The 14832-nt window shown below is 34.6% G+C and overlaps 3 protein-coding genes across 3 annotated transcripts; 1 reads left to right on the top strand and 2 right to left on the bottom strand.

Moving 5' to 3' along the window:
* Positions 1-1456: 1456 nt before the first annotated feature.
* LOC112501205 lies at positions 1457-3271 on the bottom strand. The gene is made up of 2 exons (XM_025104894.1): positions 1827-3271; positions 1457-1760 (listed from the first exon to the last, which is right to left on the bottom strand). Exons 1-2 carry the CDS (start codon positions 3158-3160, stop codon positions 1529-1531), a joined length of 1566 nt encoding a protein of 521 aa, XP_024960662.1. The 5' UTR covers positions 3161-3271; the 3' UTR covers positions 1457-1528.
* A 5863-nt stretch (positions 3272-9134) lies between these two features.
* LOC112500910 (LYR motif-containing protein At3g19508) lies at positions 9135-10102 on the top strand. Its single transcript, XM_025104527.1, has 2 exons — positions 9135-9393; positions 9473-10102. The coding sequence occupies exons 1-2, from the start codon at positions 9199-9201 to the stop codon at positions 9527-9529; spliced, it is 252 nt and encodes an 83-aa protein (XP_024960295.1). The 5' UTR covers positions 9135-9198; the 3' UTR covers positions 9530-10102.
* Positions 10103-11067: 965 nt separating this feature from the next.
* Positions 11068-11490, bottom strand: LOC112500552. Its single transcript, XM_025104056.1, has one exon. The coding sequence runs from the start codon at positions 11488-11490 to the stop codon at positions 11068-11070; it is 423 nt and encodes a 140-aa protein (XP_024959824.1).
* Between the last annotated feature and the right edge of the window lie 3342 nt (positions 11491-14832).

Genomic DNA, 14832 nt, shown 5'->3' with positions numbered 1-14832 from the left:
GTAAATGCTGCAAGAAGAAGACAAGAAAACCGATGAAGGGGGTAGGTTGTGAGCAATGTCTTGATGAATTCGAGACTGGGTCTGTTTGTGTGTATGGAGTGGGTCCTCTTCTCTGTCGGTGTTGGGAGAGTGGGTCCTGTGTTTTCTTGATCTTGCTTCCATTGCGTTATCAATGGAGATTACTCAAATCCCTGGTTCCACGGCTAACCTGGATTACGCTAAGATAATAATACCCACTCGATCTTCGGAAATTATTTTTTATTTGAAATTACCACACTTCACAACCAAATTTAACTTTTAATCATTTTTTCGGACTACTTTCAAAAGTCAGTAGATCCATAACATTCAGGTCCAATAAACGACAAAATTGTTAGGAAGTTAACTTGGTTGTAAAATCTAGCCATTTGGACCAATTTCCTGAATAATTAAAGGTCGTGTCTCCGAAAGAAAAAAAATGTAAAAAAAATAATAATTTTTAATTTATGTTTTTAAAAGAGAAGAAAAAGATAAAAAATAATTTTTCATGTTTTTAAACAAACAAAAAAGGGAGAAAATATGTTAACAAGTATATCTTTTGAGATATATTATTTGTAATGAAATGTTGGATAGATTTTAATTTTAATAATATTTTTAAAGAATTTTAATTGTTTTTCATTAATTTCAAGTTTTGGGAGATAATTAATCATTATTTTTTTTTTGTTTTTTTTTAAATTTTGAAAACACAAGTTTTTTTAGTTTTCTTCACTTTCCTCCATAAAAAAAAGATTTTGAAAAAACACAACATTAAGATTAAGGTTTTAAAGTTTATTTTAACTTTTTCCTTCAAATGTTATTATTTCAATAATGTATTATCCCTGTTTTTTTATATTGTTGGGTTTTGGCAAAAAACCGTAATTTATGATTTTGATATATTGGATCCTCTTCATATATTAAAGTATTGAATAAAAGAGTTATATCCATGTTTTTAGTACTTGAATTGTAATCCTACTTGTAATTGGTATGAGTATTGGGTTTGGTTTCACAATTTTTGGGACATTTTCATTCTAAGTGTTTTATCACGAAAATTATGGTTTTGGGAAAGACATCTCTTTTTATTCTAAATGCATCTCATGATTAGAAATTGTAATTTGAATAATATTCCTTCCATTTTACCGCTTTATATAACTGATAAAAACTACTTAAATTCACTAGATATTATATTAATAACAATGTTCATAATTAGTTGGCTCTGACACTTCTTTATTTATTAAGTACTTATTGATACAAACTTATAACTTAACCATCGAACACCCAACTTGTTTCTTAATTGCTTATCTAACTTACGTTTATTTTGAAAATTTTAATTCTTATAACACGGAGTAACGTAATTCCTTAAACCTAAATTAACAACATCTGATTCTAGTGAAAACTAACACATATCAACCATAACTTTAATTATTCAATACATATAATTTTAATTTACAACGTTTGTTGCGCCATTCATATAATTAAGCACATAACACATATCCTATATACACAATGAGGTTAATTAATATGCATCAAGGATTAAAGGCAAATCTACCTCATCACACCACTCTACACACCTTGTTTCAAAATATGAACTCTTTACCTGATTTGGGAAATAACTTAACCAAATTTGACCTCCAATCCTCCATTTCAATACACTCCCTTCCATTTCCTTGTTCAATCTCCATTTTACCCCTTCTAACCCTTCACCAAATACCCAATTCCCGGATTTAGTAAATGACCTATTTGCCCCCGTGTATCGTTTTTGAAAACTTTGCCCAACTTCATCACTATTCCCACGACCACCACCACCACCAACATCATCTCCAGAATATGGTTGCCACGTCGCAATCTCAACACCTGTTGTGTTGTCACATAACGTCGTATCAAATATTGCCATGTGCCCATCAGAATCTTGGTCCCATCGCCACGTCCTCACCTTTGTCCTTGTTGTCGTCCTGGTCATCGTCTTCATCTTCGGAACTTTTGTTTTCCCAAAACTACCCTTCAATATCTTTTGTGTTTCCGTCTCTTTCTCAATGTTATCAGTAGACCGGCCCAACGTCAAACCGGTTACATAACTTGCCCCGATTTCAGGTCCGATCCAAACCCGGACCCGACTTGGGAAATGTTTCTCATGCATGTAACCATTCTCTTCTTTCTTACTGAACCCTAGTTTTGCCACGTGGATCCGTATATTGTCGACACGTGCATTCACGAGGATGAAACTTTCTTTGAATTCCACTGAATATTCCAATTGAATGACGGCCTCAATCTGTTGGTGGGCCAGTGCGTATTTTAGCACAGACTCCTTCGCTTCAAATACTGGATACCCGTTGTTTACCGTGTTGGAATGGCAGCGCGTCGTTGCCATCAACGGTGCGTACCCTTTCAAGACCCATAACCCATGCGTCTCCCCCGCGTAGGAGAATCGGAGGTTATAAGACGGCGTTAGCAGCTGTAAACCTACCCCCACCTCTCTTAACATCAACCATTTTGTTAACATGTACCCAAACGTGCGCATGATACAGAGCTCCACGTCGATGCCGGCGGAAACAAAGAAAGCCCGCAACACCGGCGATTGGGTACTCGAAAACGCTTCGATGTTAGGAGTCAAAATGGATTTGAAATAAAGAGAACCGACCTCCGACGGCGCGTCGCAGGCACACAGCCAGAACAGCCTCGCGAGGAATACGAGGTTGAAAAAGCTTGAAAAGGATTCCGGTGAGTGAGAGTCGAGAATCCATGCAACCGAGTCGGGTTTAAGCTTCTGGAGCTGGGAACGCGGGCATGTGGTGGTGATACTATCATGCGCCGTAGGTGAACGGGAAATGGTTTCCTGGAGGAGTTGGAGTACAAGAGGCAAGAAGGTCTTGTCTGAGTTCACTTGACACGTGTCAGAAACCCAGAGAGCCTTTTCTTGGTAGGAAACGTAGAAGGTGATCGCCAATAGATCCGAGTTGGAGGTGAACTTTCTTCTTGCTCTGAACTGAAGAGACTTATCATCAGTAGTGGTGTACGCAGTCGTCTGATCAGTTTTGCTGAGTCGGTCGGGTGTTGAACTCGCCAAATGGAAGGTGAGTTCAGAGCTAGAATCGGCCGATGACCAGTCGTCGGAGTAAGGTAGGTCTGAGATCCATGACCATAGGTCCATTTTGATGAAGGGTTTAGGGTGAAGATGAGGGTTAGAAGTGTAAACTATGAAGGGTGATGAGGTTATATAAATAGGGTAAACGAGTGACTGAAATTCGGATAACTTGGAGGTGGTTATGGCCGCAGAAGAAGTGTTGGTGGTTTGCAGTCACTTGTTTCGATTCCTATTTGGTTTCATCTGCATGCATTAATGGCTGCGATGTGGATTTTTGTTACGTGACCCTCAAGCTCTTGAGCCAAGTATCTTTTCTTTGGTTCACATTTTTAATGGTTAATTATATTTTTTTTTCTATAAAATTATCGTTAGTTTATTGGTTTGTTTCTTATTTACATGTGAGAAGTTGTGTTCGAGTTATTTATCTTATTTTTTGGGAATACAATAACTTTGAAATTAAAAACTAAAAATCATGAAAACAATGATATAGATAATTAAGATTCAGATAAGATTATTGCTTATTGTTATATTTTTTATTGTATAAGATTCAATGTTTTATCATACTCATCCAATAAGATAAGTAACACTCGATAAACACTTAGGGGTTGATTGTTTACCTCTAAATAGTTTTATTAATAGACAACATCTGAATCATTAAGCGATGAATTTTGTTTGGTAAAAAAAGTCTGCCTCTTAATGGTTCTAAAACCCTCTGAATGATTTTGTATCATGGATCTCTCTTAACCATTAAGAGCTCTGATTTCATTGTACACAATTACCAAATAATTATATTTTATTTTACACTATATTATAAAAGTTTTTTAATCATTCTAATTATTTAATCATTATGTACCAAATCATTTAATAATTGTCAAATAACATGATAGTAGAGAAACATTTAATAAGTGACACATAAATTTAGGTAATTGGTTGTAATAAAACGGATTAAATGAAGTGTTAAATAGATGGATAGTGACGGACGTGGAATATTGAGGCATGCATGCAGGTGGGAGGTACACAAGCTGCCACGTGTCGCTGGTACATGTGGGATGACAGTCATCTCTAGGATCGATGACTGGTCTATGTTTATTTTTTTTCTTTCATAAATTAAAATTAAAATTATCCGTCTATTTGTTAACATCAGTTGCAGAGTCTTTGGTTGTGCTTTAAGACATTATACAGCCAATACAACTTATTTCTTCAGTCATGAATGACTCTTCTCTTATGCCTTAATCTAAAAATCAAAAGTTTATTTGGTTAGTTTGAAGAGGCTTTTATTTTTCCTTTAATCCCAAGTTTTTACCAATATATCCTTTTTTATATAATACTTATAGCAGTTTACCAAAACCCAATAATATATATGAAAGTCCAATTGAATCGAATAAAGCCAATAGATCCATTAAATGTAACTGAACATACGACTACTCCGTTGGTAATATTTAATAAAAAAGTTTATAATAACTTAAACTTGGAAAAAATTAAAATTAAACCAATTTTTCTTTGAAATTTCCGACGGAATTCGATTTGTTTTTATTAAAAATTAAACTCCGTCGGAAATCCGTCGGAATTGTTTTTGATTAACGCTAGTTAATTTATTTAAATAAATTAGGCAAATTTTGCGACGGATTTCCGACGGATTTGTGACGGTTTTGAATGAGTATAAAATCCGTCACAAATCCGTTGAAAAACCGTTTTAAATAATTTTAATTTTTTTTCCAAAAAAATTAGTGGGGGATTTGTGGGGGATCTGTGGCGAATATGAATAAAAGTTGACTTTGTTTGACTTTTTTGGGATCCGTCGGGAATATTTCCGACGGAAATTCCACCAGAAAAATCCGTCGGTGATACCCTTTTTTTAGTAGTGGCTAACCGTGTTAAGAGTTGTCGCCCTCACTTACCGGATAAGATTTTTTTGTCCTTACCATATTCGTCCGATAAAGTAATATGATATGATAAGTGCTTCTACGGGTAAACGTTTGATAATTGGCCTCTTTGCCCATCCTCATTTAACAAAAAAAAGAGGTCTCAATGTCCCTTTGTGGTTCTATCCATCAACCCCTGCCCTGCAAAAAAAGCCCCTGCTCATATCTCTTCTATTCCCTCTCCTTCTCACAAGATCCCCAATCACAGCTGTAAAAATGGTTTGAAAATTGGCGAGTGTGCTGGACAAAGTAGAGGCAATCGTTTTCATGGCAGGTAAGGACTCAAAATTGGATTGTGTTGTATAGATAAGATAATCAAGCCTATATTATTTAAAATCCTATCTCATAATCAAATTAAATGTTTAATAAAGTTTAATCGTTAAGATATTTAAAGAAAAAGAGCAAAAACAAATACCTGAAAAGATGTTTCATTTGTTTAGTTTTTGATATTATAAAGTAAGCCATGAAATTTATGATGAACTCAATGAACGAATGGTTTTTTAAGAATATTTTTATTCATGAAATAGTGATTTTTTGTAAACATGTTTAATTTCTGATATTATAATTTTTAGTAAACATATTTCATTAAATTTACAATGTTTAAATGATAAAAATATTAAAATTAAAAGTAAAATGCTGTAATAAAAATTGGTGATGTTATAATAAATTATATTTGAAAGTACAATGCTATAATAAGAAATGTCATGTCAGCACTATCGTACATGTGGACAGCCTACGTGGACAATGATGTGACAAAGAAACTTAGTATTATGAGTAAATTTAATTCAAAAGGTTACCCAATGCTATAACGGGTAAATTTTTAAAAGTACGATCCTAATAAAAAATATTTTGAAAGTAAGTTGTTGTAATAAGAAAACTGAAAGTACAATATTATAATAAAGAAATTTGTAAACTAGATTGCTATTTTGTGCATTTTTCCCTTTATATTATTAAGATAGTTAATTTAACACAACAATTGAACAACAATTTAGTCATATTCATACAGGCGATTAAATTCAAACATCCAACTTAATTAATACATAATTTAATGAAAAACCAAACGAGCAGTATTACAGAAAATGTTGTTATAAACGGTTGCTTTTGGGCTTCGTACATGGTTTTGCAACCACATATAACGCTAGTGTTTATGAAAGTCATCACGATTCCAAAATCGTGTACAATGTTCATCTTCATACATGGTTTGTAAGTTGTTTAAAAAGGGCATATAACCATGTATGAAAGCAGGTATCTTACGTGGTTTTTAGTTGATACCATGTACAAATATACAGATTCATACACAGTTATCAGATATCTTTGTGCAACATATATATATATATATATATATATATATATATATATATGAAAGAAGCTTAACAAAGCGTAAAAAAGTAGTGATTAGACAAATCAAAGTACAAAATAGATTGTAGAGATTTTATAAATTGTACCTTGTTCAGCTTCCATATGACTGAAGCGGACATGTCGGCCTGACAAGACCCTATGACATTATTATATTTGTGATGACCCTAATATAAAATTAACAATACATATTTGTTAATAGTCGATTAATTATATAAATAAAATGTACCAATGTGATATAGTATTTACGCATCATTACGTCTTTGATCTTGTAAGATTTGGTTGTCTTTCCGCTTGACATCCTCGAATGTAATATATAGACCACGTAAGCAGCGACCGGTTGTTCTTAAAAATGTTCAAAATTATAGTCAATACAACTTAAAATGTAAACTTATATATTTTTATATTATAAATATAGTTAGATGTGAAAATATATCTTACTCTTGTCCAGATGGTACTAAAAAGAAATCCTCATCTTTTCTGTGCATCATCGTTGCGAAAATTGAGTTTATTACCCCAAGGTCATCTCGTTCGATTTCAGAGGCATTAACTGCTCCTGGAACGATAAACGCACATGTGTTTGTTGGATTTTTAGATATAAGCACATATAAATCCTTGAAAATATTACATTATTATAACATTATTGGACATTGTGGAAATACATATACTAAATGATAAGACATATATAAATATTTACTTACGCTAGAAACCAGGTGATGATGTTCTGGTCGAGCCAACAACTCGTCATTAATAACTCCATGTCACTGTACTCGACCGCTATGACCATAGACATTGGTCCAAAGACCCCTGCGTTGGCCTCAGCTGTAAACCTCTTTGTTGACCATTCTTTTCTAGAATGTAAGCGTTTAAATAGCTCCTTCATGGCAGGTTGTTGATCCTTTTGGCAATGGTTTGGTCCTTTTTAGCGAAAAAATGAGTTTGTGCCTATATGTCGTTAATCCATCGCTGATTAGCAAGGGACTAGTTTCATCACTAAATCTATCGATAGTACCTAGTTTTCTAGTAGTGAGAGTTTAAGGTGTTGTTTGTTTACCTCTTAATAGTTCCATTAAGAGACAACATCTGAATCATTAAGAGGTGAATCTTGTTTGACAAAAAAAAAAGTCGTTCTCTTAATGATTCTAAAACCCTCTGAACGATTTTGTATCTTGGGCCTCTCTTAACCATTCAGTGCCCTAATTTCATTGTAAACAATTACCAAACAATTATATTTCATTTTACACCATATCATGAGATCCTCTTAATCATTCTAATCACTTAATCATCATGCACTAAACCATTTAGCAACTGTCAAACAACCCGTACGTTTTCGTCTTCATAAACGAAATAATTAAATTTATTTATTCGCCATCGCAAATGTGGTTTAAGAAGAAGAGTTTAGGGCATGTTGTTAGCAACTTAATTAGCTTAATTCTCACAACTTATTTGGTCACTTATACATTTGGTAGTGACTTAGGTCCTGTTTGTTTTTTACCATTTGCCTCTTAACCATTTATTATCACTTATTTGTTCAGAACTTTTTAAATCCAGAACGTTTGTTTTTATTTTTATTTTTTCGGATCATCTTATCCCTTAAAGTCATCCGGAAAATAAAGTGGTAACCTAAATCCTTAATTCCTTTTATTCGCTCACACACGCCTTCACTTATCCAGTTCTCAAGCAATCCCTCAAGCTCTCGATCTCCAAATGGATCTTTACCAAAATCGATTTCTCAACCAAATCGATCTCTAAGGTATATCAATCTCCGCTCTAGATTTCTGGTTCGTCCCTGAGGTTTGTCCCTTTTGGTCAAAAACATTGCACAACCGATTTACCACGTTTAGTCTAGAAATCTTTCACTGTTGCCTTGGTGGCATCCTCTGCAAAGCATATGCTGTAGTGAAGTTTCACAGGAGGAAGAGACATGTGTCTTGCAATTTCTCTGCAACAACATTATCAACTATCAATTTAAACTTAAATTCATAAACTGCAACCACCAATCCACATACATATAAATAAAGAAAAAGAACGTGTATGAATGATGATTTAAGAGCAAAAAACTGTAGAAACTTTAAATAAAGAATGAAACCGTTTTCACTTGAGGTTCAAATAGACGTTATTATTGCATGTTTTGTGGTTCATAACTTCATAAGGAAGGTAGGTTTAGGTGATTAGTTATTTTTTGTATATGATCAACCAGAATTAAAATAATAATTCATACTTCAACATCTTTTAAAAAACAAATGTCAGTCTTAATGGTATAAAAAGTGTCTCATTCAGTAAGCATCCGGTGGAGAGCCTTACATAAAAAGTCAATTTTTTCTTCCAAATATGTCTCTGTCAATTAAAAAACACGCATATTTCATTTATAAAAAAACTTTATCAAAAGAAAACATTTTCGATCTATACAGACAAATTAATCCAATACACATTTTTATTCATATATGATTTAATAGAAACCAACCAACGAGCACCTTACTTAAGGGGTGTTTGGGATTGCTTACTTGAAACAACTTATGCTTTTCTACAAAAGTACTTATCAACTTATTATAAGTCAGAAGAGTTTAACTTCTTCAAAAACTTCAAAAACTTCTTATTACCGGTTTGGTACCGGTATAAGTTGTTTATCCAAACACTTAAAAATGCTTATTATCGATGTCACACTGAAATAAATCAATAAGTTGTTTTTATAAGCAATCCCAAACAGCCATAATCATTCTTTGGAGACCAGATTCGAGTTGAGTCCATTTCTAATTAGTAAGCCCAAAACACACTTGAGGCTCATGTACCCGAAATTGTGTGACAGCTCGCAACGCCGGATCTGAGATGCAGAGAGCGCTAAGAATTTACGGGGAGGTCCTCCGGTTGGTGAGGCGTCTTCCGGCTGACTCCAGGCCTTACTACGCTAAATACGCCCGAGAAAACTTCGTCAATTATAGAGAGGTTGATGCCGATGATTCTGCAGCCCTCGACGAGCTCTTCCTTCGCGCTTACAATCACTCTCTCTGGGTGCTTAATAAGGTCGGTTTTCGTTCATTTCTCCTGGTTCTCTGAACATTTATCATGTTAAATTAGTTGTTGTTTTTTAATTTTGTTTCAGTATACTGTTGATCAAGCTGCGGCGAGTAAGCTGAAGGAGATATGTGGTGGGGCATGATGTGTTTTTGTTGTACGCCAACTGTTCGATGAAATTCCACACAGAGTCTAGTTCTGAATCCTCTTGTTATATACTTGGATACATTATGTTTTTGTTTAATGTACTAATACGTATGATTTCCCTACAAGACAATTGCAGCTGGGTTTTCATCAGATCATAATACGGTAACAAATAATACTCCAAGGATGATCAACTATACATGAGCTTTCTCAAATTAGATGCTATTAGTGTGTCCTCTAATGGCTTGATCAGTTTATGTTGCTTCGTTAAATTGGGTATACTTATCTTATTCCTTAATGTGATTAAGCTTATCATTTATGACCTGCTAATCAACTGGTTCTAGCATACCAATTTGCAAGTAGGCATGCCAAGCAGCCATGACGAACCTTCATCGCATAATTTGAGATTGAATTCGATTCAAGGTCAGTTTCTGTTCATAAGAACTCGACTCTAATTTTTACTAAGCTTTTCGAGTCTCGTGTATACGTTTGTACGTGGTTGATAACTAATATAAAACTGAAGTATGTTTGTATGCTTAATCGACTAAATCCATACTTTACTTGGATTTCTTTATCATTAAACCATGTCAATAGTAATTAGTATGTTGGAAATTATGTTGTCATTTGATTTAATCGTGGTTACATTCGTCTAAGTTGGTTTTGGCTGTATTTGGGTAAAAGTTGATTACTGTAACCCCCTGTCCCACACGGAACCCGTCTTCAAAAACACCAATGTGAGGGACATTTTTTGACCCACTTAGGAACTGAGGCTAGACGTTGGCCCTGGGATCGAATCTAGGACTTGTCTTGTATTTGGGCAAAGTTAATCATCCCACCCTTTTGCCATCTGAGTTAGACACTAGTTGAGGTTGCTTTATTGAGCATAGGTTCCAAAGAATATTTTTGAGCTATTCCAGCTTGAATCTTTCTTGTATTAACCAGACTCGTTCAGCCATAGAATCGAGTTTCAAATTTAGCATAACATGGTCAAATCTAGCTTGAACTCAGCTCAACTCGGTTACCGCCGTATTTTCAACTAGATCTAAGCACGTTTCTTTGACTTATGCTTAATGTACCACCATATATAAAAAATATGTTGTGTGTTCAACTATATCTAAAATATGCTTGTCGTCTTTTGAAAAATTTTCCCCAAAAAACTTAGAGAAGATGTTCGATCGTTCCCACATAGAATTGCATAACTTTGATTAAAATTTCAAAAAGAATTATTACAATGAACAAATTCAGTTATCCCACTAAATTCCAATACATTTGATGAATCAATGCCCATATTTAGCTTTGTACTCTTGCCATAGTTGATCCACGGACTTCCCGTCAAGTATTCAAAATACTTTACATCGTAAGTAACCCGCATTTTGGTGTTAAGTTTTGCCACGAACCCCGGGGTGATCCCATCACAATACTCGAGAAAACGAGCTGTGACATCATACCCTTCGTCCCACCTATCCCCATCACCCGGTTTTGCAAAGCCCGGTTGCGGGAGGTTTGCTTTTAATTTCGTATATTCCGCGATCCCTTCTGTCAGTCCGGAAGGCGTAGTACCCTCACCATTCCATGAAAAACATGGGTCATTTCATGGTACATAACAGACAAGAAAAAACTCTTCACATCCCCACTAAACCCTGCTATATAAATGGAACTGAAATTAACATTGTGATTGTCCCAAGTGAATGCTATGGGCTCGTTGAACTCTTCGATGTAAACATTCACTGAATCTACTGACTTTCGGTCGGAGGGGTTGTTTTGTTGGAAGATGACGGACCATATGAAGTTGGTTGTAGCCATTATTTGCTTTGTGTAGGGAATCCCGATTTCGTTGGTGAAACGGATTCCACCGGGAGTGTTTGGCACGTCGTTGGTCACTTGGTAGTCGATGGCAGTGATTCCATAGAGATATAAGGACAAGGTTAGGAGGGTACATAGGAAAAAGGAACGTGTAGCCATGGATTATTTACTGGTTTTCGAACTAATTTACGTTTCTTTTCTGTAATATGTCATATATATATATATATATATATACACACACATATATACATATGGATATAATTATGCATTTATTTGTAATAATGAATTATAAAGTATATTGGGTAAGTCATTTATGAAACATTATTCTTTTCCTTAATTGATGGTAATACACTTACATTTTAAATGTTTCAAGTACAAAAAAACGATTTACTTTGATAATTATTAATGTTTTATATATTAATTATTATACATATATTATCCATTATATATATTATTATGTTAAGTTTTTTTTCTTCCTTTTTTGAAGTATATAATATTTATATACGGTAAATAGAACAAACAAAACTCTCACACACTTCTCACCTTTGGTGAATTTTAAACCTTTGATCTCTTAAGAGGCCAATGATTCACATACCGCTAGGCCAAAGACCTTTTGGTTATTAGTTTAAGTGTATTGTATATATAATAAGTTACATTTGGTGAGAAGATAAAATATAACACCTTAGAATCATATTTTCATATAACCAAGTATTTCATGTATCAAGAAATACAAATTTACATATTCGGTCCCAAATACACAAAAGCTACATTATAAAAGTAACTAACAATTTTTTCCACAAAATCCATATACAAAACTTCTATATATAACAAATATTTCAAAAAGACCACATATAAGCATGATGTCCTCCACATCCCATGCAAGCATATAAGACATCTCACAAATTTTCTTTTCCTTTAACCTTTGATTGAGCCCGACTTGTAATGCACATTTTTGAAACACAAAATGAGGGTTAGACCTTAAGGTCTAGTGAGAAATCCCTTTTATGCAATTACATGGTGAAAATTATCAAATCAAGTTTATAAATCCAAATTTGTAATACCAACTATTATGATCAAAATTGTCTTAAATATCATGATAGTTTTATTAAAGCAATTTGGGCCAAGTATGGAAGTCTGTAGACTTATCTTCGGAGATATGAAAAAGAAGACTTCAGAGTTCGGGTGAAAAATACTTCAGAGTTACAAGTCTGAAGAGTTATACTTCAGAGTTACAAGTTTGAAGAGCCATTATTTAGAGTTAACTTCAGAGTTACAAGTTTGAAGAGTTATTGTTGGTCTCGTAAGGGGGTCTACAAGAAGAGAAACAGTTTGTAGAAGGGGGGGGGGGATGAATACAAACACAGTATTTTCAAATTTAAAATATATATATATTGATAAAGAAGATCAATACAGATTTTACAAGATTGTTTGTGGAAAGATAAGGTAATAAAAACCTATCTAAACAATCTTTGGTTACACACAAAACTTTAGCAATTACAAGAAAAGAAGTTGCTAAGAGAAAGATCATTTACTTAAGTTAGAAGATGTTTGAAGTAAGAATTAGGTTAGAGAGAGAGATGCGCGCTCTCTACATGGAGAAGAAACACTTCTATTTATATCCAGTGCATTAAATGTTCATTTAATGCAATATGGTAGGTTTAGAGTGCGTGTCAAACCTTGAGAGGAAGGCTTGTCCTTTGCTACAGTGAATAGTACGGAAGCACTATTTTTGAGCAGACATTCTTACCTAAAGTTGGTGGACAAAAAGTCGACTAGTCGGCTCCGTACCGTACTAACTTTTGTAAGGGTATGGGTTTTGTCCTTTGTGTGCATAAGGACAAGACAACAATAATAGTGCTAAGCAGGCTTCCTTTGATCGCTGAATGCTGTAATGACCTGAAGGTCTCATCATCATTCGCTGAAGCCTGAGAAATCTTCACACATGTATAGACAGACTTGTAATCACTGAATATCGCTTCAGATCACGTACTCGTCGGTCTCTAATCTTCAATTTCAGTATTCGACGTTTGCTGAAGGTTCTTTGGTGTGAGTGTTGTCTTCTTGAAGTATTGCTGTCTCTGATAGATTTACAATGCAAGTTCTTCAGCGATYAMTGAACATACTCAGTGAAGATCGCTGGAACTGAAAAATACAGAAACACAAATACAACGTGAAAGAGAAAAAAAGATTATCATCAAATCACCGAGAGAGAGGATCAACAATCTCCCCCTATTTGATGATAACAAGATAACATAAAGAAGGTTATCTTATCAAATAATAGTAAGGAAAAAGTTACATATAAAATACATGTCCCTTTTTACTATTTTGGGATCTTTTTCAGTTTGATCAGTTTGAACTTGATAATTTTTCGTAAGTTATATATAAGAAAATTATAAGTACGGAAACTGAAACTGAAAGCTTATTCACTGACGTAGATTGTCAGTGAATGCAAAAAGTAACATTGGAACTCCTAGACTTGTGTCCCTATTACTTTTTTCAAGGATCTTTTTCAGTGAAGTACATGGAATACTCATTTTATTAATCGTGGGAAATAATACAAGTATTACAGTACGTGTCCAGAACTTACAGAATATAAGTACAATCAATGAAAGAAGACATAATACAAGAATTTACAAGGAAAAGTGGATTGTTGTTAYAAAGAGAATCTTATTCTAGAACACTTAGATCTATSTAATCAGGTACATCTTCACCAAGGTTTCTTCGACGTAGGAATTCCCTTCGTATCTTCAGATCTACGACTTTTCTAGGCATGCTATCATCTATTCAGAGCAAAATATAAACCAAGTGATCCATTGGACATAGATGTAGCTCTGACATTATCTGAAATCTGAATTCACCTTCATAGTCAAGGAATATAACCCCTAACTTAGGTTTAAAATGCACAGAGTTGGGTGTATAGGGACCCTTATCTGGCAACTCAAGATTCAACATAGAAATGTCTGTACTCTTATGAACCTTCAGGATTTCATCTAAGGAGAACCTTGTTTCATGTTCGTTCCTTAGGGATGATTCTTAATTAGGATCATAGAGTTTTTGATTCTTCTTCCCACATTTCTTCAGAGTTGGCCGTTCAGGGAYCTTGACATACCTGGACATCCTTTTGATGAGCTCGTTGATGGTGTCCTCGATAAGTGTCTTGTGTCTCGACATGGATTGCTGAATGGCTTGTCTGATCTTCATTTCATTTGCTGTATCCATAGCGTCCAAGGTAGGAAGGGTACTCGGTAACGGCATCAAGATTGTCCCTGGTGATGAGCATTGAGACCAGCGTTTCACCGTCTTTAGAACGTCCGCTGATGCTGACGCTGAAAATTGGGCGGGGACTGAGTCTCTTTTTCAGTTTTGCTTCGCTCCATTGCTTGTCCTTATCCTCCAGCTTCAGCTTCTTCTTGCGTTCAACTTCTGCAATCGAAAGAAGTCTAGCTTGGGTTTGGACAACATTCACCGTTTTCTTGGACTTTTTCTTGGGAAGGACTTTTG

Source organism: Cynara cardunculus (assembly GCF_001531365.2).
Source record: "Cynara cardunculus var. scolymus isolate 2C chromosome LG 17, CcrdV1, whole genome shotgun sequence".
In the NCBI taxonomy this organism is placed as follows: domain Eukaryota; kingdom Viridiplantae; phylum Streptophyta; class Magnoliopsida; order Asterales; family Asteraceae; genus Cynara; species Cynara cardunculus.
This window is presented reverse-complemented; position numbering and strand designations above follow the sequence as displayed.